Below are 23,303 nucleotides of genomic sequence, written 5' to 3'. Positions count from 1 at the left end.
ATTTGTTTAGAGAATGGCAAAGAACTTGGTGGAAATTGCAAAGTCGTCAGCAACAGAATAAAACAAATATCTTGTGTTCTTCAGACACTCTTTGTTCCTTACTTATGTGTTAGGAAATAGGACAGTACCTGCATTTTTCTTCAATTGCAGGGAATTCAAACTGAAATCTCATAAATCTGACCTGTGTATTTTGATTGCCTGAGGATGAAGATGTCTCAGTGATTTACAGTCTAGAATAGATTATGGCCCCCAAATTGGTCATCTTCTCACAGATGTGCATTTGTAATTGTGGATGACAGCAGAACAGAATTCTGCTGTCAGGAAGGACCTTGCTTTGAAGAATCAAATAATATGTTTTGTTAAGGGTCCTAAATAAGCCCAAGAGAATAGGACAGTAATCCTTGAGTTAAAGACGTGTTGGATATAAATTTGTGAAAGGTCTGTGAGAGTGTCTTGATGTGGATTGATGTCTTGGTGTCTGGATTATGAAATCCAAGGCTTGCTGCAGTAATGCTTGAATCTCAGTAAATTTTAACGATTTATGGACTCTATAGAAGTATAGATGCATTGGAGAAATTGCTGGCTTTCTCCTGCTAATTCACAGCACATTTTCCAAACTGTTTTGTAAATTCTTCCTGAAGTCGTTTTCCTTTACACTGAAACCTTTTCACGACTTCATGGTACATTTGGAGAACAGAAAATCACCACGTATACCATCATTATTATTTTGGCTTTTTCTTTTGGCACATTCATTGAATCCAATTAATTTTTGATTCATCTATATAAACATATGTGATATTTGTAATTTTGTTAATTTCATGGAGATGTTTATTTCTATCTCAAAACATGGCAAAAAAAACTGCTACACACAGTTGAAGCAATCACGCTTCATTTCTCCAAGAAGTTGGAGGAAATAGGAGACCAACCGAGCAATTCCCTGAGCTTTCATCCCCATCTGGGCTTTTTCTGAGGAAAGTCTTCCCTATTAAAGTGACAGAGAAGAACCACAGTGATCTTAGCAGCTGTGGGAGGCATGACTTGGCACAGTGAGGGGCTTACCCAATGCGGATTGCGTTCAACTATGAATTAGTTCCTCTCAAAAAGTTATGGACCCTATAGCTTACATTCAGCTTCTATGAAAGGCAGCTTTAAAAAAGGAGCATCGGTGTATATAAAGTATCTGTAATAAATCTGTCTGGCTTCATCAGTGTATTTTAGGCTAAGAATTCATTTCTGTAGCATAAAAATTTCCCTGTGTTCTATATAGCTTTAGACAGCCCAGATCTTAAATTTGTAATGCCTCTCTCATATTGCAAGGTCACATACACAATTGTTTTGGGTATTTTTAATACCAGATACCAGACATTAAAATGTATTTCTGAGAAGTCCCACAGTTCATTCGTTATGAGCAGTTAGTTAGCAGTTACTGCCTTCCTCTACTTAAGGAGTTTTTTATTTTAATTTTAAGACATCTATGTTTACAACTAGCAATGAAAATATAATTGATATTTATGATATTAATTGGAGTATATACCTTTACATACATACTTAAAAGTCCTGTCTCAGGACAGCACTGTATCTTTTTGTCAGGGTTTGGTTTTTATTAGCCTTCCTACAGTGAAAGAACTCATTGTCTCAGAAAAGTCAATATGAGCTCATTTATTGCAATATTGACTCGTGTAAGTTTGTTGGACTTATTTGTCACACAATTTCTTCAACTCATTTAAGAACAATGAAATATACTGAATATGCTTTACCACCTTCCTTTAATGTGTGTCTAACCAGCAATAATAAATACCCTATAAAAGCTAACAAACTCGAATGCTGTTGCTGTGAGACCAACATGAGAAGCAGCAAGAGATTTTTGTGCTGCTTAATATTCTGATTTCCACATAGAATATTTTAATACTATACAGCTGGATTCCTACAGTCCTTGGGAACAGATTGACTGTCTTTGTTGGACTAAAGTACACACTGAGAAAAATACCTCTTAGGAGTACTTTGATACGCTCTCAGTAAAGATACCTCTGCTGAACGGCTCTCTTGGACTTTGTGAAGTCCAGCTGTTAAGCAAACTGAATGACATCTTTTCACCTCAGCTGAAGGCAAGTCTTCAGAAATGTTTAAAAAAATGCTGAATTGCATCTATCTTGAAGGTAACAATTCAGAAGTCAAAACAATCTACGATTTAAAGAGAAATTATGTCACATCTGAAGAAGAGGTATTTCCATGTTATTTTTCAAAATGAATGAGTGATTTACTTTTCACTCTTCACACAGGTGAAGATGACCTCAAGGCTGAAGAAGATGAGGAAGTCCTGACTCTTCTATATGATCCATGTCTGAACTGTTACTTTGACCCAAATTCTGGGAAGTACTATGAATTGGCATAGTCAGATCATGAGCACACTGTTCTGTATTCAGAATAGATTTATCTTTTAACTGTTTTTGAAGTGTGACTGGGCTGTATAATTTATCGTGTAATTTAAATCTTGAAGTAACCAGTAGTTTTGAAAACAAATGAATATATTTTGTAAATGGTGTCTTATTTTTATAGTTTTGCATTAAGTTATAATGCAGTGGAAAATCACGTAGCATAAATGTTCTGGTGGCTAAGGCATTTATTTGTTAGTGACATTTATTTCCAACATTCAAAGGTTTTACATGGGAACAAATGAATTTGAATCAAGAGCTTTTGTGCTGGTCGTCTCTAACTTAGGGTTTGGCTCAAATAAAAAGAATTGTTTTCATCACTTGTTGGATTCCTTTTTACTTACAAGATAAACATTGTGACACAAATAGACACATTCAGAGGTGTCTACTTCAGAAGCCCCCTTTGTCATCAGAAAAAAAATAGGATGGGCTCTGCTACCAGCTTCCCTCTATTTCCTGCTGTAATTTAATATGGAACTGAAGAGGAGCAGTAAGAGTGATTGTTTCAGTGCTCAGAAATTTGAGCTTTGTATAGAAGGCATGTATATGATCCATATAAGTGCAGTCCTCATTTGTTTATATTAGTTTTTCTGTTATACTTTCCAGTGTAAGAACAAAACTTATCCCATCTATTGTCTTTCAGTGCAGTTTCCAGTGAGGGTCCCCAAAGTTCCAACTTAGAGACTGAAACTGCCTGCATCACAGTGTGATTTTTTCCTACTGTGCATATAATATCCCCGTTGACCGTGGAGCATAGCTGTAGAGATAAAGCAGACCATCATTGTGCATGGAAGTAAATTCAGACCATGAAATTGTGTAGGGCAGGGACTGCCTATGGAAGAAGCAAGGTGTAATGGCACTGAGCTCACGGAGCAGCTTCAGAGTCCGACAGTTCAGTACATAACAGTTTTCTGGAGGGAGTTAAAGCAGATGTCAGCATCACATGGCAGAAGTGATCTATCGACATTTCTGGTGATTCGTGCTCAGAGTTTCGACTTGATTATATCCAGTGCAGTTCCACAGAAATCATTTGCAAGTTGATTACTCGGTGAATTTTTAAGAATAATGTATTGGAATGTCATAAAGTGAGCTTACTAAGCTCACTGGCAAGTGATTTAAAATGTTATGTCTGTAAATTATTTGTAATTATGGATGCCAGTTAATGAATATCCAAGAATCAATTGAAAATGCAGTTGTTAATAGCAGCTTGGCACAGGATCAGATTATGTATTTGGCTTCCGTGGCAGGTGCAAACATATCATTGCCAATTGATTCGAGCAGCACTGAAACCCGCAGGAAGACAGATACTGTGTGGAGATAATTTACTTACCCTGCCTTAGCCAGTTTATCCCAGAAAGATTTATATCTGTTCTTGCTAATGCCATAATCAGTTTTAAGAGTTCAACGGAATCATAATTTTGCCCTTCAGAAATCGGATCCTGGCTCACACGTGCTTGTATGTACACAACTGCTTTGTGTTCAGCATCGTTTGTTGCATGTCTTCTGCAGCCACGTGAGCTCTGTGGTGACAAACAGCACTTCTGTGCCAAGGAGCTCCCAGTGCAGGACAGATGCATTGACTTTTCCCTTCTGCTGCTATGTTTACGTGGTAAGAAGACATGAAAAGTACTTCTCATTGTTCACGTATCCTTCAGCCATCAGGTGCTCAGTTTTGGTGCGCTGTGAAACTTTGGGTCACATGACAAGATTGCCCAGGTTGGAAAATCCATGCAAATTGTTTTGCATAATGCATTTCACACTCAATGTTTTTCCACGGTGTTTCTTTATATTAGAAAAGAGATTGTTTTTAAGCAATGAATTATGTGTAGAACAAAAAGACAATCCGGTCTCTCTTTGCTATGTGGTACTCCTGATAATCACCACTTTTCTTGTGGTTACTATAGTAACTCAGCATCCTCAGCTGCCACCTTTTCTGGCACTTGGAAAAAAATCTATTGAAATTCAGTTCCCTCACAAACTGAGAGCTTGGTTTCATGGCACCCACGGGAGTGTGTCAGTGTAACAGCAGTGCTCGTCGTTGGTCCTGCTTCCTGCTGAAGCTGCCGTTAGCAGCGGTGCAGGAGCTCTCCCTGTGATGCTCTGGATCCCATTGCAGTCCCTATGAGCAATGCTTGTCCACCTCCCCCACCCCCCAGGAATACGTTTGGGGTGCTGCTGCTCCATGGGGTGCAGCTGCAGTCCCACACTGCTGTAAACCACAGTGCCAGGCTCCCAGCACCGTCACTGCGCTGGAATGCTGCTGTGCTTCCAGTAATGCTTCCATTACACTGCTTGGGTTTTTTATCTATTAACAAGTTTATTATTGGATGATTGCATGTTTTATCTTTGTGGGAGAGCAGAAAAAGCCTGGGTCACAAATTACAGGCGTCGTTTGAGAGCACTGCATATTTATTAGGCCATCTGCTACCGCCGTGCTAAAGGCACAAACCTTTGCTCCAGCAATCTATTCGCAGCGACTGCCTTACCACCTGAGGTGGAAAATACTAAAGCTCTGGATGCATTTATTACTGCAGTGAGTAATTTTCTAATGTGTTCACACAGCTCAGAAAACATCCCGTGCAGGAGTTCAGCTGCTGCTTTCTCATCGGGAGGGCTCTCCAAGGAGGAATCCCATGGTGCCGTGGGTTTCTTGCATTGGTGGCACTGAGTTTTGTCACTCAACCCTGGGTTATTATAGAACCATAGAGTCGGAAGGGACCCTTAAAGGCCCTCAGTCCAACCCCCCTGCAAAGAACAGGGACACCCACAGCTCCACCAGGTGCTCGGAGCCCATCCAGCCTGACCTCAGCTGTCTCCAGGGACTGAGCTGGAAAAACAGCTGTTCATTTGGAGAGAATTTCAAAGCTCACGGATTATTATTATTCTGTGGAAATGTTTCTCCAGTGAAGACTTTCGTTTGCTGAGCGTTCCCTTCCCATTTCCAGTGCTGCTGTTTCCCATCCCCTGCATTAACACGTTACCACTGAGAACTGCACTTTTGGCTTTGAATCTTTCTTCCGCATTTCTGACAACTGTTTCTCATGCCTCGCATAAATCACTGCGCCCCACGATAAAGTCAAGAGCATTCAAAGCCTGTGCATATTTAAGTTACTGCTTCTCCACGCAATAGCCCGTAACTATTTTTTAAAGCAGTCACAGTCTTTTACTAAGCACACATTTTTTGTACCTGGGTTACTGAGCACGCTCTTAACATCTCACACAGCTCTCATGGACGATCACGTAAATCCTTCTAAATTCAAGGTTCATTGACCACAGTGGTTCTGGATGAGCATCTGGTGCCAACCCCCCTCCTGTGGGCAGCACGCCACCTGCAGCCACGTCTCCATGCAAATTCCCAAAGCTCCTCTTCAAAAACCAATGGGCGTGCTGCAGCCCTGAGCACATCCGCAGGAGAAGCCAGCGGGGCGGGCATGGCTGGGGGAAGGCTGAGTAACCCATGGGCAGGGCTGGCCCGGGGCCAGGCAGCAGTGCAGGTGAGGAAGGTGTCAGCAAAGTCCGGCCGCAATGAATACCTGCTCAGCAGGCAGAGGATGGTCAGTTCTAAATCAAATTGCATACGAGAAGTGGAAATTGCTGAGATTGGTATTTACCTGCGAAACCAAAATTACTTTGTGAAGAAAATAATTACAGAGACAGACTGTCTAAAAAACCAGTTGTGAGTCCTTATTAAGCAGTTCAGGTGGAGACACTGCTGTGAAGTGCAGTGTTCACAGTTACACCCCACATTTTTTTCCGCTTGCGTTGCAATGCCTTTCAAGTTTAAGGAGGTCTTCTAAGAGATGATAAACCCCATGAAGTATTAATAAATCAGCACAAGGGAGAAACTCTATTACCAGAAAAGGCTGATGAGTTCAGGGAATTAGTGAGGGAAACACGAATACAATACTAAAAGCAGTTGCTCATTGCCAATATTGAGGCACCAGTGAGGCGGCTGAGCTCAGCACTGACTCTGCTCTATGGGGACACATTCAGGGCCACATCCCAGACCCAGTCCTGCAGATGTGGAGCCACAAGGGGCTAAGGGCCCTTTGCTGCAGCTCTCCTCCCTGACGCCCATCCCTCATGATGTCTTAGAGTCACAGAATCATTAAGGCTGGAAAGACCACTAGGATCATCTCGTCCTACCATCAACTCCTCACTACCATACCACTAAACCATCTCACTCAGTGCCACAGCCTTGGTCCCCCTGGCAGCTCTGAGCAGTTAACGGGTTTACAGCCACAAAGCATTCAAAGAGATTTTCTAAGTCTAGGAATCTTTGGCTCCTCCATCAGAAAGCAAAGCAGCACCTCCCCTTGCTCATCAAATCCCCCAGTGCTCTTGTCTTAGCCCAGAGTAAAGGCTAAACAAACACATCTAAACAACTGAAAAGCACGTCAACATTCAACTTCAAAATAAAATGCAGTGAAGTGTGAAATTATACCTTTTATTCCATAAATCTCCAGCAACCGGCACAGCTCTATAACTTGTATCACGCTTTAATACTGGCAGAGTTTAACACACCATGCAAACCCCATAAAGTAATTACATTTCATCTCAACAAAGAAACAAAATCCCAGCTCATTCATCCCCCTCCATCCGAGGAAGGATTACAGACAATTCAGTGCATGTCGATTTTTCCTGGCGATAAATCCAAAGCAGGTCACCAACGAAATGGTAATGTGGCCTCCCCAGGCAGCTGATTTACAGGGAAAAATAGAGATATTGTTTGGTGTCCTTCAAGGCATTGTCACCCTGCTAAAACCCCTTTGCTTTCTGAAACTTCTTGAGGTTTATCCTCTACTTACAAGAAGCTTAAAAACATAAAAATCGACCATTTCCATGCTTCGCAATTGCTGATCCGTTGGGTTTTGTTGTGTTGTTTATATGAGTTTTGCACCAGATCCTCGTTCAGCTTTTAAAGAGGTGCTTAATTTTGCATTAAATGAGGCAATTTGAGCAACAATGGCAGGAAGACAGCAGAGGCACAGACACGTTCACATCTCGGGGCACCAGCCATTGCCTGGCCACCAAGCCCACAAGGTCCCCTTGGGCCACCAGGGCTGGGCCAAGTATACAGCTGTGTGCCACCACGGGGATGGCCAGAGGTGCTTCTCCAGCAGGCACCCAACACCACGGCCCCAAGGACATTCTGTTATCCCAAAATCAGCCACTGGGAAGGCACAAAAAGAAACACACTGGGAAGAAGAAAAGGGGCAGTGGCCTTGATAAAATAGCTCAGTCAATTCAAGCAATAAAGCAAAGATGTGAGCTGGTGTACGCAGTCGTATCACCATAGCAGGATCTTTTGTACATGGAGAGGTAGGAGTGAAACCTTAGGAGCAGAGAGGGTTAAATTCTGCTCAGTACCATCAGAACCCAGAGAAGGGCTGATGGAAGACACGGCATTTGATGGAGAATTATTGTTTTAAAAAGTTAGCAACCTTCCTGGGAGTCCATGAGCAGCTGAAGACAAAACTGAGGCAAAAGCCTGCAAGGCGAGCGCTATGTGAGTTACACAGGGCAAAGAATGCAATACTGTGATGATCAATTATAATAAAATCAGCAAGGAAAAATAAATGAGACCTGAGATGCCAAGAAATGTCATTTATTCTGCCCTTCTTCTCCCTGGCACGAGCACAGCACCAGGGCAGCCCCATGAGTGCAGACAGTCCCGAGCCATCACAACAAAGATGCGGCTGCCGCGTAGTAACTCAGCAGATGGTGTTTTTTTGAAGTTGATCACGGTACAAATGATACTTTCTGAGATTGTTCCTTTCCATTCTGATTCTCAGTAGCATGTTCAAATGTCAGGAAGCATCATATTTCTATCTTTTATTTCCTTTGTGAGAAGAAATCTTCCTTAAGAAGCCCCAGAATTACAACTTGGGAGAAAAGCTATGCTCCCTCGATGAAAGCAATCCACTTTACAAACATGTGAGAGTACAATAAAAATAATAGATGCAAAAAGCCCCACTGGCTTTGTTCTCAGTGGAGACTTTTAATTTCTATGGCACTTTTTACAGAGACGTTCTGTCAGCACTCAGATGCATTACTGGATTGGTGGGGTCCACTGTTAGCACGGAGATAAGATCTCCCCAATGTCCCCAGGTGGGCTCCCAGCTCTGGGAGCTTCCCAGTGCCATCCCCCTGCTGAGGCAGCCCCCAGTGTCTTGCTCTGCCCCACTGCACTAAGCAGCAGCAGGTTTGGAGCACTCAGATGATGTGTCCCCAAAGCCTGCCCTGCCACAACCAATAAGCAAACCTGGGCAGCACAGCATGCAGGATGGCCGTATGCTCACTCAAATATTGTTTCTCGGTCACATAGAAGCAGCAGAACCAGCTGCAAATTAACTCACTCCACTGAACAAGACCCAAGGACAGCTTCCCCCCACTAATCTAGGGCCAGTCTGGAAACCTGCAGGTGAGGAGCAGGAGCACCTGACCCTCAGTGCCACCTCTTCGCAGTTCTCAAACGCCTCCACAGACACTGACCCCCCCACTCCCCAGGCAGTCTGTGCCAGTGCACAACCACTCTCTCTGAGACAAAAGTTTTCCCAGTGTCCAGCCTGAACCTCCCCTGGCACAGCTTAAAGCCATTAGCTCCTGTGTTGTTGCTGTTACCTGGGAGAAGAGCCTACTTGTCCCAGTGCACATCTGGGAGCACAGCGCTTGGCCAGCAGTGCTTTGCCCAACATCCCTCCACACTTAGAGCAAGCAAAGCAAACTGGAAACCCCAAAGGCACAGCCATTGTAAGGCTGGGATTTGTCCCCTCTTGTCATTAATTGCCCAAATCAGAGCTGCAGAGCTGGCACTATGCTCCACTACACTTTGTAATGAAATCACTGACTGTGCATAAGAAACAAATTTAATGATATATTACTAATAGAGTCACGCATTTCCCATGCAAACATTCATAAGCTATATCCACACCCTTTTTAATTGCTTTTTGCTTCATAACAAAATATCAAGCATGGCACCAACTGGCATTGGGTAGAGGACAGTGAGCACTGGAGCACTCCCATCGTTAATCACATACAGAAGGAAACTGTGGCCATGGGGTCAGAGGACCTCACAGGCGTACACCTACATTTTGAGGCTCTCAGCAGCCAAAGGAGCAAAGCAGAGGGGTTGGGTGTTGCAACAGTAGGGAGGGATTTGAGCTCAAAGTCCTCGCTCAGCAGTCACTAGGTTGTCTCAGAGGAAGGGAAGGGACTGGGGGTCTGAGGAAGTGGGAGATGTGCTAATTGCCTCAGACAGGCGTAATTGCTGCAATTCAGAATGCTAAAAATGTGAAATTAGGAATAATCAATGGATGTTTATGATCTGTGTCTATACCGCGAATTCAGCTAATACAGAGTAATTACACTCTTCTAATTCCCGGTATTTGTCATCGTTGGGTTGCAGAGGAGTCCTGCAGAACAATAACAGCGGATTGGCTGCGCTAGAGCTGCAAACCGCGGGCTTAGCGTGGCGCGAGCTAATTTCTCTTTTAATGGTAAAAACGGTTATGATTTCCCTTATTTATTCCTCTCCCCGAGCGCCGGGGGCCGCGCCAGGGCTGCAGCGGGCGGCGGATGCGCTGCGCAACAGCACCACCAATTGCCGCTCCGGCACCGAGCACCCACCCACCGCTGCGCTCCCTCTGCCTGGTGGCTTTCTGCTGCTCGCCCCACGCTGTGCCCCGTCCCTCCTCCCGGGATTCACGCTCCCTGGCGGACGCCGCGACTGGGGTGACGGCCGCGACACGTGGCATCCGTTTGCAGGTAATCCTGCAGGTAACCCAGCACCGCCGGCCAAGGAACTTGTGCGAAGTTAACTACCAGAGGTGCGGTTCATGGTACAGCTGGTGAGAAAAGGAAACCTCCGGCCCCTGGCGAAGAAGGGGCAGCCGGAGGCGTGGCATGCGGGGCTCCCAGCCCCACACCGGCAGCGAGATGGGGAAAGCGAGCGGTGCTCCAGCAGCAGCTGCAGGCAGGATGGGATCTGGCTGCGGTCCCACTCCTGGGCACGGCTCGGTCACCGCCGGTGCCCCGCAGCCCTGCCCACCTCCTGCATCCTGCTTGGCTCCACCGTGGGAGCAGGGCCTCTCCCTGGTTAACTATTGACTTGCACAAGAAGATCCTGTGCCGCGGGCACCCTCCCGAGCAGCCAGCATGCAGCCAAACGTTTTTATGGCCCGAGGAAATTAGAAGCACTCCGGCAAGCAGTGCTGCTCCAGCGAGGAGCTCAGCAATGCATAGACTGGCAGATCTCCTGGGCCCCTGGGCAGGCTCTGGGCGGAGCCCATGCCTAAAACACCATGGAGAACTTTAGAGATATTTATACAAGAACCCTTTTGTTCCCAGAATGGTTTTTAAGCAAATAGGCTTCAGGTTTATTACACAAATACCTCTGGTTATTGCCCATCATCCTCTGCAGCTCCTTCCCTCTCTCCCTCTCTGCTGGTGGGCCTGGCTGTCAGCGAAGCACTGCGCTCTTTCCAGCATAAAAAGAGAAGAAAAAAATAAATCAATCAATCCAAACAATTAAAAGAGAACATAATAGAAATCCCAGGAGAGGGCTGCCCTCTTGTAATGAAATCAGGTTCCATCAGTTCCACTGTTAAGGGACTTCACCCAATGAATTTTACCTGAGATTAAGGTGAAAATAAATAGCCCAAATAAATAAATGACTTCCCCAAAGTGGTAGTGTTTATTGGCTTATTTTTCCATTTCTCTCCCTCTGCAATGAAATCAATACATGCACAGTAAACCACAAGATAGGCAAAGCACTGTGCAGTGAGGACACGCACGTGAGCATGTGTCCCCACAGCAACTGGGACGCAATGGGGACATTTTGCAAAACCAGTGGGGTTTGCCCCCACTGTCCCAGGTCAGAAGTTACTGCTGGCTCCAGGCTTTTAACTCATTGCATTTGCAGGGGGTTCAGTGAGCTCCAAATGCAACCCACTAGCAGCCTGGAGGTCTCATGTCTTGAAGAGGGAGATTTCAGAGATATGGGGCCATGGGGCAGGCAGGGACAAGGTTAGAGGGAGTGGGGAAGAGCTGCGAGGGGACACAGGGATGCGGTGCTGTGGGCATTTTCCCAAAATGTTGGCAATGAGAATAGACCCAGAGCAGGGTCAGGCAGGAAGCAAATTTTCTCTCCTTCCTCATAGCATAGTAACCTGAAATCAGCCTTCAGCCCAGCCCTGCTACAATCCATTTCTTTTTATTTACCCTTCAAACAGGAAAAGCAACTCTCAGCACGCCTCCTTTACAGATTTTCGACACCAAGCCTCACAAAAAGGCAGCTGTGGTCACCGGCAGCCCTTTATCTCCAAAAGCAGCAGCATTGGGCACGTGGCCACAGGTGAATCTCTGCCTTCGAGCTCTGGGGTGGGCTCCAGGACGGACCACACCAGGCAGTGACCCCGAATTTGGACGGTAGGATTGGGTCCCCGCGGGTTTCAGGGCTGTGTGTCCGTGGGGGATGCAGTGGCAGCAGGGAGGTGGGTAGGTTTGGGTAGGAAATGGTTTATGATCCCACTTGCAACCCCTCCCAATCCTCATAGGTGAAGATAGTGCATGATCAGGAAAAGGGAAACATTTCTGCTCCAGTGCCACATGTCCTCTTCTCAGAGCTGGCACTGCTCTACCAACATGGGAATTGCTCCCAAACTCTGCTTCTTGTTAGAAATGCCCACAGCTGCATCACACATGAGCCCAACAGGGTGTTTGCAAATTAAGGGGACAAAAGTGTCATCTGAATTAGAGAGAGCATGAAACCAGCCCTTGGCACCAGTTTCTTTCCTTCTCTTTCTGATATAAAGAGAGGACTTTGCTCTGCAGCCCTCTCTGACCACACCACTCCAAATTGCAGGCTGTCAGAGTCGTTCTGCAGTCCATAATATTTAAAACATCATCCCAGAAGGAAATGACGCAGGGTTATAACTGCAAATACACCACCCGAGCTCTTCCTTGTCAGCGGCACAGGGAAGAGATCCTGGGAAAGGACAGTAACAGTGAGTGACAGGGATAGCCCAGGGCCTGCAGAACAACGGATGCACCGCTGCCGGGACTTTGCCACGTCAGGGTGGGAACAAACACGTGCCCAACAGGAATCCATGCACCTATGGTGCCTTAGTTCCTGATCTTAATCACTGCAAATGTGCTTGTCAGAGCAATTACTTTTTCATCTAACATCCACCTGGTTTTCATGGATTACAGCCACGCTTCATGGTGTTTCTCCTTGCTCAGGGTGACGCGGTGCCGGTGACAGCCCCTCGCTGTGTTCCCTCAGCATGCGGGTGACAGGTAAGAGTGGGGACGGGCATTTACTTTTCCCAGTCCCATTTTCTACAGCTCTTTATGCCTGTTTCTCATCTGCATGGCCCCATTCAAGCCCATCTGCTTTGCCCTCCCCTCGCCAGCATCACAGGAAAGGGCATTTGTATAAGCATCAGGTTTTTATAATATCAGTGTAAATTTAAGGCTGTTGTGTATTTCCCAGTGAAGCACTCGGAGGCTGAGAAGTGATGGCTGCTGAGAGGTTCCTGCTTCCATAAGAGTCATTCAGCTGCAATATAAGTATATTTTTCTACCCTGTTTCTGTACAGGACCAGAACGTTTTGCTCCAATGTGTGTTGCTTTAAAGCCAAATGCCAATCACATCTACATTAGCAGCTGCTTGGTTGTAGCTGGTGACTAATTGGGGGACAGCAGCCCTCCCAGCACTGGGAAGATAGGAAACACTTGCACTTACATTGCTTTCTGACTAATTATCAGATTAACTTTAATGCAGAGAGGAGAATGAATAATACCCTGCGGTAGAAGGGGGATGCCAATCTGAGGATCACCACTTACTCTGGAGACATTAATTAAGAGATCAGAGTCCTTGCAGAGGATGAGAAAAGCAGCGTTGGCCGCCTAGCATGCCACAGCAGCCACCCCATGTGTGGGGAACCTGAGGACTACGGGATTCCCTGGGGATGCCCGGCCCTGACCCACAGGCTCCTCTCCCACCAGGTGTGATCCGGTTCCTGGTGCTGCTGGCCACGCTGCTGGGCTCCTGGTTCATTGTGCAGCTGTACTTTGAGCGCAGTGGGAGAACCATCAGCCTGCGGAGCTGGTTGGGTGAGTGTGCAGCAGTCCCTGGCCGGGGGCACAGCCAGCAGCTCCGTTATCTGGGCACAGTGGGGACAGGGCAGTGGGAAGTGCTGCAGGGGTCTGGGGATGCTCATAGCCCTGGGGAGAGGTTTTAGAGGGCCCGCAGGTTGCTGACCTCTCCTTTGTGTCTGCAGGTGACAGCAGCAAGCCCGTAAGCAGTGAGTACCGCTCTTGGCTTTGTTTCCATACACAACACTGCTCCAGGACTGAGGGTGATGGTGGCAGTGCTATGGCTGCTTGCAAAGCAAATGTCCCACCCTCCCAAATCCAGGGTGATTTCCCTATGGCTCACAGCAGTGTCTTCAGTAGGCACAGGGCCCTTTACACGTCCCATGCCTCAGCACAGCACTCTCAGGCCATGGGCTGTAGGAAGCCAGCAGGTGCTCCATGCACACAGTGAGGCTACAGGCCCCACCCCAGCTGAAAATGGGGAAACTCGGGGCAGACAACTCATGCAGGGCTGGGCTTGAATGTGTGCAAGCAGCAAACGCTCTCTGTGACATCCGCCCTTTGTTCACACAAAGCAGTGCCCAACACCAGCTCATCGCGTCCCATCCCAACCCCATCACCACCCATCACTGGCTCTAGGACAAGGCTGGCACGCATCTCACCCCACAGCACACCCTGGCAGTAACCATGTGCCCCAGCCCCAGGGCCCATGCACCCCACACAGCTCCCTGCTCCCCCCAGGCCCTCCACATCCCCGCCACAAATGTGAGAACAAGAAGGGCTGCCCTGTGGATCACTTCGCCTTCCGGATCATCAGCGGCGCCGCCAACGTGGTGGGACCCTCCATCTGCTTCGAGGACAGGATGTAAGCATGGTGGGCGTGGGGTGGCAGCGGAGCGAGTTCAGCCCCTGCTGGAAATAATTGTCTCTGTTCATGGCCTGCTGCCACTCACTGGTCTCTGCCTTCCAGCCTCATGAGCACTGTGAAGAACAACATCGGCAGAGGGCTGAACATTGCGCTGGTGAATGGTGAGTTGGGGGCCGGTGGCACGAAGGCTTTGTGCACAGTCAGCTTTAGGACAGCATCAACCACACTGCACGTGGGGCTGGGACCCAGGGGGCTCCTCTGGAGATCCAACCTGACTGTGTTTGGAATTTTCAACCCTCAGGAAAGAGTGGGCAGCTCCTGAAGGTGGGCTCCTTCGACATGTACTCGGGAGGTAAGCGCAGTGCCCTTGGTGTTGGCGGTCACCAGTGCTGCAGCTGTTGTGTGAGCAGTGATAAGGGCTGCTGGACTTTGGCCGTCTCTGGTGGTGTAAGTGTGGCTGCCCAGGGTCCCAGCTGAGCTGGGCTTCTGATCTTCTGACTCCTTTCTCACTTACAAAAGCCTATTGCTATAACCAAACACCAAAATTATGTCAGGATTCCTCAAAAACACACACTTAAATAAACTGTCACAGTGTCGTTGCCTTCTGAGCCTCTCCAGGGACCAATCACCCCTTACGTTTGTTGGTCATGAAACCTATATTGGTTAACCCTGGAATTTTAAGGGGAAACACCAACGTCATGAGATTTCTTGCAGTTTGTAAGGGAGCCCCGAGCAGCAATCAGCTGTCGTGCCACTAGATGGGGCGTTGGACTCGAGCATCCCACACCGTGGATGCAGGATGCGGAGTAACTCCTGCAATGGTAGGAAGCTGCTGCCACCAGGCAGGAACTCTGCAGCCAAGTTTGTTCCTGGTGCTGGGAATTTAATTCACGCAAACAAGGTTTCACAGCTAGTGAGCACAATTAGCAGTATATTTCTCCCTACAGTTGTGCAGCAGCAGGCAAGCAGCAGTCCTGAACCTTCCTATCACCAGTACCACGCACAGCCCTACTAAAACCCTTTTCTTTTTTCCTAATGCTCCACCCAGACATCACACAGCTGGAGACCTTCCTCCACGAGATCAAGGATGGCACCATCATGCTGGCAGCCACCTATGACGATGCTGCCACAAAGTGAGTTTGGCCCCACACGTGACCCTAGGTGCCCAAACACCAGCAGCAGTGCTAGGGCTGGGGGTGCTGCTGCTGCCAACCCCCACGGCCACGTGCTGCCAGCTCTTCCTCCTTAGTAAGAGCAGTGATACACTGGCACAGGCTGCCCAGGGGGTGGTGGAGTCACCATCCCTGAAGGTGTTGGAGAACCAAGGAGATGTGGCACTGAGGGATGTGGGCAGCAGGCACAGTGGGGGTGGGTCGGTGGCTGGGCTTGATGATCTTAGTGCTCTTTTCCAACCTTAATGATTCTATGTCTCTGTGACAGGAGGGGCCACCCACTCAGCACCATACTGATTCCTTTTTTTCCATCTCTCAGGATGAATGACAAAGTACGGGCACTTTTTTCAGCTCTGGGCAGCAGATATGTGAACCAGCTGAGCTTTCGAGACAACTGGGTCTTCTTAGGGGCGAAGGGGCTGAAGGGCAAGAGCCCCTTTGAGGAGGTACATGGCCTGGTCACCATCTCCCATGTCCCATCCACCTATCTGCAAGCTCTGCCACACTGCAGACCTGCCCAATGCCACCCATCTCCTCATTTTTCCTTTCTCTCATTTCTTTTTTGCAGCACATCAAAAATGACCAGAAGACAAATAAATACGATGGCTGGCCTGAGCTGCTGGAGTTGGAGGGCTGTGCACCCAGGAAGCAAGATTAGCAGGGACACACTGGCAGCACACCTGCATGGAGCCCCAGCCACGTCTGTGGGGATGCCACCCCCCCTGGACTGACCAAGCCCCCGGCCCGGTCACACAAGCTCAGTGGTGACTGCTGGCTCCCAGGGACCGGTGTTCTGGAGTGCGGACACACGGTGCTCGGCGCAGCCGCAGTGTGCAGGTGAGCAAGTGCCCAGCCAGGCTCCAGCCAAGCTGCCCTAGTCCATGGCTATGGGTTGATGTGGGGTGTTTTATTTTTCTGTCATCAAACCAAGCATTTTGTGATAGGTTTTCTAGTTGTTTCTTAATTAATATATCTTATTATAAAACACTACTTTCTTCCCTGCATTTTCAAGCATATTCCAGGCTTTTCCCCACAGGCCTGGCATTTCCAACCCCTCTGCCACCAGCTGGACATCCCTATCACCCATCTGCTGTGACAGCAGCACACGTGGCTGTCTCCTGCCCACAGACAAGGGGATGCTCTGGCCCCAGTCATCTTCCTTTCCATTGCCAACACCCCTCCACACCTTACAGCCACAATAAGACCACGGCGGTGGCTTGCTGGTCAGTGTGCAGACAGAGCATGTTGCCCACCTCACTGTTTTTCTCTGTAAAATCCAAGCTAAACCCTCCAAAGATCAAGACATCAAAACCCAACGCCTTCATCCTGAATCAACAACACAGCAGGTTCTCCCTAAAGAAGGAAAAACCCAAAGCAAAAACCCCAAGTAACCATCATAGAGGAATTCCCTGCTAGCTGTAGTATTTTATCCAAGCTTAGCCTCCTGCACTCTTAGCATGCACCTGACCACGCTGCGGGAAGGCCCCGCCATACATCGATCCCTAAATCTGCTGCAGCAGCAGTGGTTAATCCCGGGTGCTGAATCACCCACACCGCAGCAGCAATGAGCACCAGCACAGCACAGCAGACACAACAGCCCTCGCACCACACACCCTGCTGCACCGCCAGCAGAAATATGCCAACTATTTTAAGCCCCCTCAAAGGATCTGGATTCGCTTGTAAGCCAAACTGAAAACAGCCTGGGACCCGTAAGGGCTGTTGCAAAGGGGAAAACAGCAGCAAGCAGCAGCTACAGAGGGGAAAACAACCAGCCCTGTTGGTCTTCAGGAAACTCCTCCTGGCCCACTGCAATGGGTATTATTGTGGCTTTACACCAGAAGCCTTTCTAAAGGAAATGTGTGTCTCAGCATGCTACAGCAGCTATAAGGAGCTCTGAGCCCATTGCTGAGCGTTACAGAGGTACTCGCAGTTTCGGATCAGCTCCTGTGTGACCTCACTCAGCAGCTCTAAAGAGCCCTTCCTCCCCGTGGTACAGCACCCTGAAAAATAAATCAAAAATCCCATAGATAACTGGGAGTCATAAATACGGCTTTAAGTGCCATGATTATTTAGCAAATGTAATTTGCTTATTAAGGGCGATGGCTGCAGGGACAGCAAACCCCAAATGAGGTTGTTTCCCATCTCCCCACTGTTTCAGAAGGTGCAGAGATGCAGACGGTGCCTACCTGGGTGACCACGCTCTGTTGCAGTACCGTGTCCCCAACTCACGCAGCCCCGAGCCCTGCCCACTGCGGTGGCTGCAGCAGCTGGGGGCATCCACAGGATCAGATCTGCAAAATCCAGCACTGCTGCACAGCCAGGATGCAGGGGCTGTCCTGCCTTATTTTGGGGTACCTATTTATTTCAGCAAAGCACCAGAGAACGAGGAACAATACCACAAGCGAGGACCGCTGGGTGCCGGGGCCCCGCGGCTGAGCGAATCTGCGTCCTGTGACATCTTGCCCTGTCAAGTGCAATTACTGTAATCTTCCACAGCCTCTCAAAATACGGAGCCCAGCTTAGAAACCGGGCATCCGCAGCATGAAAGCTGCCTTTGTGCCCGGGCAGAGCCTGGGCGCGCGCCAGCCGTGAGGTGCACCAAGAAAATGAGTTCTCCACGTGCTGGGAGAAGGGAGGAGAAGCGAGCCCTCCCGGCCGGCCCCACTGCAAACAGGCTGGAGCTCACCCGCCTCTCCCTGTGGGGACAGTGGGGGCACTGGGAGCTGCGTGGCCACCAGAGCCCACGGGCATAGCAGGGACGGTGCCAGTGGGGCACAGCCGAAGTACTGAACAATGGGAGGAGCACACGGGAAGAAGGTACGTGGGTGCGGGACGGAATGGAGGGTTGGGGAGAAGGCACTGTTTGCTCACGTGGGGCTTGTTTTGCTTGCTGTGTGCTACAGGTGGTGACAGCAGAAGGGGATTATAGTGGGACTGAGCCGCTCTTAAGTCGTGCCACCTGATGGGCTCAGTGCTGGGGCGCTGCTGGGCCTTTGGGGACAGCAAGGAGGGGATGGGAGCATCACATTAGGACAAAGTTTAGGTTTGCTGGGAGAAACGTCAGCCTTGCAGAGCAAGCTCCAGCACTAAGCTTGCACCCAGCTTCAGTCCCCGCTCCTCATCACTGCTTCCTTGCTTTTGATTGATGGAAGCTCGGGGTGAGCCACCACCCCGCAGCACAGGGTGATGAGCGCACATCCTTCAGGAGAGCAGCCAGAGTGCTCCCAAGAGAGCAGTGCTGAGGGGTCCAGAGCCACACGGAGGGCTGGAGGTGGCTGTGCTGTGCTTGTCATTGTATGTCACTTTGCCTGGAGATGTGTCACAGCTGCGCAGTTGGGCTGCACTGCTCTGGTGTCAGCTCTTCCACAGCTTCCCTCCCAGCTCCCTCCATTAGCTCAGGAAGAACAGAAGGGCCGTCTGAGTTCCTGACCTGCGTAAAGCTACTCAGATTACAGACTGCTTTAAGAATGCATTCTCAGTTTGTCAGAAGCAATACCAGGAAGGTCCTCCTGCTTTCCCCCTGTCCACCCTCAAGCAGCTTGTGGTTTCCTAACGGCATCAAGGAATAAAATCTTCTGCACTTTCACTCTCTATCAGAAAATTAAAATGAAATTTAAAGAAAATTCTTCAAAAAAGAGCTGGGCTAGGACCCCAGTTACATACAAGCAGCACCCAGTGACCCAAAACTGGCACCTGATCATCCAGGCCTTGGCACATGCGCACAGCATTGCCAAGGCCAGGGCAATAAGCTGGTTAGGTCAGCCTTGGCTCGGAACTCAGTGCTCCCACCCATCCATGCCATCCTCCTGATGACTCTGGGGCAGCTTTGCTGCTGCTCCCTCTCTCCCAGCAGAGCAGTGCCAGCAGGGATCATGGAAGAGGGTGCATGGGGAGGGCAGCAGAGCTCTGCTTCCCCCACAGCCCCTGCAGAAAGCAGCAAAGGGCACTGTTGGGCACAGCTCTGGGGAAACTTGGGGGCAGGAAGAGAGCCCTGCACTGCATGCCAGCACTGCCCATCAGCAGTCTCAGCTGAGCCCCTGCCAGGCTCAGAGCAGAGCAGCATCCAAAGGCCAGCAGCAGGGATGTTGAGTGCAAGGCACTCCACAACAAAAGGGGCTGGAAAAGCTGCCAGCAGGGCTCCAAAGACATGGCTGCTTTCAAAGGCTGCAGCCGCTCCCACAAACCTCCTCTGGCATCAGCACTGACAGCGGGATGCAGGGCTTTGCCCAGAGCCCTGTGCTGCAAGGCGATGACCAGAGCCAGCCCGGGGTTGCCTGCTCACAGACCCTCACTGCTCAGCATAGCATCAACCCCTCCTCACATCCCCAAAACAAACCCTTCCAACAATCCCACAAGCACAGCTTTCCCCAGAACAGGACCAGGGTTTGCACCCCGTCCATTTCCCCAGAGAAAGTTCTTCTGTCCCTGTATTCCCAAGAGTGTCACTTTACACTAATGTCAGATGAGCTGAGATTAGGAGAGCTTTGCTCTGCTGCTGAGTGAAAACAACAAGAGGCAGCATGCCAGTGCTGGGGATGGCCCTTGTTCAGCACAGCAGCACCTGGCGCCCACACTGAGCTCCTCTGTGGGAATGGGACAGGCAGCTGGGGCTGAGTACTCAGCAGTGTGACCGGCCCCAAGCAGGTGAGCCCCAGAGCAACCTCACCCCATGGTCACACAGCCAGCACTGCGCTCAGCACCATCTGCAGAACCCATCCAACAGGGAGCAGTGCTGCAACGCCAGGGCAATGTTAAAAGGAGATTTTAAAAGTCTGTAGTGTTAGATGAAAGCCCCACTGGATGAAAAAGCTGGTTCTTGCCATTCAAGAGCTTGGAAACCCTCATCCCAACTACAAAAATCCTGGGCCCTTATATTGTAAAGCACAGGATGGAATAAGGCAAACAAGAGGCACTGTGTCTGTGGCTGGCAGAAGAGAGGCAGTAGGAAAGGAAAGGGCTGCTCAATGCCAGGGCTGCAGAGCACATGGAGGAAACGGCCACAGCAGGGGCAGCACTGCCATCCTGGCACAGTGACACTGATCACACGAGGCTGGAGCAGCAGCCCCAGGATGTGGTTTAGTGGCACTGACCCTGGGAGCACATCCAAACCCAAATGGTGATTGGGATCCACAATGCTCGTGTCCCGAATCATTCTGCCCAATGCACCTGTAGGGAGAGCATGGAGATCACTGCATGGCCATGCAGCAGCTGCCAGGTTGGGAATGGCTCAGCAGTCCCCAAATAGAAATGAACTAATGCAATTAAAGGCTTCGCTGCTTTGCTGCTGCCCTCTGCTCCAGGGGCTCGCTCCAATGCACCTGCTGCCTTTACAGAACCCCTGCCCTAGCGGGGATGCTTCACCTCTCTGCTGCCTCCTCCACTTGCAGCCAAACCCCTTCCCTTGCAGCCCCTTCCCTCCTGCCCTGCTCCTTATAAACCCCTATTTTCATGTGTCCCTGTGTGTGACACTGAGCTCCCAGGCTGTTGGCGGAGTGCATGGAATAAATGCTGTCCCTATCACTCATGTGCCACAAGCCTCGCTTTCTGCAAAGCTCATCCTTCAAAGCCCTTCAGTGTTCCTTAATGGTCTCTCTGCAGCGTGACAGCAATTCTTTCCACAGCTGCCAGAGCCCTTTGTGCCACTGAGTGATGCTCTTCCCATACAGGCAGCAGCATCCCTAGAAACAGCAGAAATAGCATCAGCACAACCAACCCTACTGTGCCAGGTGGAAACAAGCTCCTGACATAGCTCAAAATCACGGTTCACCCATTGCAACTGCTCACGACACTTGGGTGGGTGATGCTGGTATTGCAAACACAGTACAAGGTGAGAACTGGGCTGTGCCCAGCACCAGCAGCAGCACTTTTCTTTCAGCCCCCACTCCCCATCCCGCCCTGCAGGAGGGCTGTGTTTGCCGCGCGACACAAAGCTGTGCAGAGGTCAGCGCGGCACTCATCCGTGTCAAATGGTGTTATCTTTAGGAATAAAAGACAACTTTATGAATAAAAGCGCTACGTGAAGCATTTGCAATTTTCCACTTGGCTCAGCACAGAATGGGCACCGGCCCAGTGCACCCCTGGAGCTGCATGGGCACAGCGGGGGCACAGCCCGGCCCCCTCCTGAATGCCCAAAGCCACAGATTGAGTGCCCGGCACCCCAAAGGCTGCTGCTTGCCCTCAGCCTAAGGAATGCTGCAGATTTGTGGAGGTCAAAACAACAAGAATGAAACATAACACCAAGAACTCGATCTTTCTTGAAGCCCTTGCAACATGATAGTGAGAATGACTGTGGGCAGGGACAAGGAGTAACACGAGCTCAGGATGGTGAACCCAAGCTCCTGCAGGCAGGTGGGTGCCCACCTGGAGAAGGGAGAAGAGTTAAGGTTTGGGCTGTCCCACATCACTCCTGCATCCTGCACTGCCCTGAAGCAACACTGGGTCCCGAGGAGGGGACGTCAGGCTGCAGCATGGGGACCCTGCACAGCAGCCCCATCCCTCTGCACGATGCCACGACTGCTCCCAGCTGCAAAATGGCACTGTACCACAGTGAAGTGGGCAGAGAATGGGCACAACCAAGCTCCTCACCAAGTATCACTCTGCCCCTGAGACAGAAGAGCCCAGACTGCAACCAGTGCGAGGCAGAGGCCATGCTATGTTGGGACACTGCCCATTTTCTCTGCATTTCTCCTTAAAAAGCAAATGGGATCATCTCAGCAAGCATGTGCACCAGCTTGGCAGGGATCGCAGCAAACATTCAGCCCGGCAGATTGCTGTGCGTTTACATCACAGATGGGAAAAAGTCTCACTAATCCTCAGAAGTTTCTTCCAGTGGATGATTTCACCGAGGTCTGGATCACTCCCAGCTGCCACAAATGAGTACAGATAGAGCAGAATTCAGCAATAATCTGTGAGATCTGGGCAACAGCTTACACAACCTCTGTGTCCACAAGCGTGTCAGAGACATTTTCACATGGAGCACTGTGAGCACTGAGCAGAGGTGTTCAGGGCTTATAGAATGAAGCTATAAGATGCAATGTGGATAACTTCTAAATCTCACGAGCTGTGGCTTCATCACATGCAGAAAGGCAGGCTCTGATGTGACAGCTAGTTGCAGGTCATCACAACTTCCTTCAAAGCCTCTGGGCTGAGCAATAATTCAATCAACAGATGTGTTGGCTGTAGCTCACGAGGTTGCAGCTTGTGGCCAACCCCTGAGCTCCCTGACCCACAAGTTGGGCAACCTCCATCCCCACTGCTGCTTCTTCAGGGCAGACTCAGATCTGTTCTCAGCCTGGGTGGTGTTTCACCCACACTAATGCCTCTTTATTGCCACAATCTGACTGTAGCAATTTCTTGCCTCATTCATTTGCTCAGACTTTGGTTACTGTGCAATATCAGTGCTGTGATGCTGTACCTTAATGGCACTCATATCCATCTTAACCTGTCTGAAGCCATTCTCTACTCCCTTTTCAAGATGATGGCTCTTTCCTGTTCTTTTCTCTAACTGCTTTCAACACAGCACAGACATGATCCCAAATCACCAGCCATCCAGCTACCAGAGCACTGCTATAGGACTGCTGATCAATGGTTTGTCCAGGGCTGATGGCTTCGAGCTGCAGGATCTGGAGCTGGAGAGCAGAATTCCTGCTCAGAGACAGAGGTTCAAGGCAGCCTACTCCTGAGGAAATGCCGCCACGAAACTGATGCTGGAACTATTTGACATGCTCTGGA

At 49.3% G+C, this 23,303-nt stretch overlaps 2 protein-coding genes across 2 annotated transcripts in view; both read left to right on the top strand.

The window, feature by feature from the left end:
• Window positions 1–2,729, top strand: part of CFAP20DC (CFAP20 domain containing) — a 60,491-nt gene extending 57,762 nt beyond the window's left edge. Inside the window, exon 17 of the mRNA XM_065749885.1 lies at window positions 2,280–2,729. Coding sequence (XP_065605957.1) covers window positions 2,280–2,392 — 113 coding nt within the window. The 3' untranslated portion in view covers window positions 2,393–2,729. The remainder of the gene's footprint in view (window positions 1–2,279) is intronic.
• An 8,977-nt stretch (window positions 2,730–11,706) lies between these two features.
• Window positions 11,707–16,925, top strand: FAM3D (FAM3 metabolism regulating signaling molecule D). The gene is made up of 10 exons (XM_065749883.1): window positions 11,707–11,861; window positions 12,645–12,731; window positions 13,443–13,550; window positions 13,718–13,741; window positions 14,274–14,397; window positions 14,503–14,561; window positions 14,702–14,752; window positions 15,449–15,533; window positions 15,892–16,018; window positions 16,141–16,925. The coding sequence occupies exons 2-10, from the start codon at window positions 12,719–12,721 to the stop codon at window positions 16,228–16,230; spliced, it is 681 nt and encodes a 226-aa protein (XP_065605955.1). The 5' UTR covers window positions 11,707–11,861; window positions 12,645–12,718; the 3' UTR covers window positions 16,231–16,925.
• The last annotated feature ends 6,378 nt before the right edge of the window (window positions 16,926–23,303 follow it).

This window comes from Cyrtonyx montezumae, unplaced genomic scaffold (genome assembly GCF_038088225.1).
Source record: "Cyrtonyx montezumae isolate F1298 unplaced genomic scaffold, pur_monq_1.0 scaffold_6, whole genome shotgun sequence".
Classification (NCBI taxonomy): domain Eukaryota; kingdom Metazoa; phylum Chordata; class Aves; order Galliformes; family Odontophoridae; genus Cyrtonyx; species Cyrtonyx montezumae.
The sequence above is the reverse complement of the archived record's forward strand: the minus strand, read 5'-3'. Positions and strand labels throughout refer to the sequence as shown.

Coding starts and splice junctions, on each gene's coding strand:
- FAM3D (XM_065749883.1), top strand. Junction 14,398..14,502: donor ATCTGCTTCGAGGACAGGAT/GTAAGCATGGTG, acceptor TCTGCCTTCCAG/CCTCATGAGCACTGTGAAGA. Junction 14,753..15,448: donor CTTCGACATGTACTCGGGAG/GTAAGCGCAGTG, acceptor TGCTCCACCCAG/ACATCACACAGCTGGAGACC.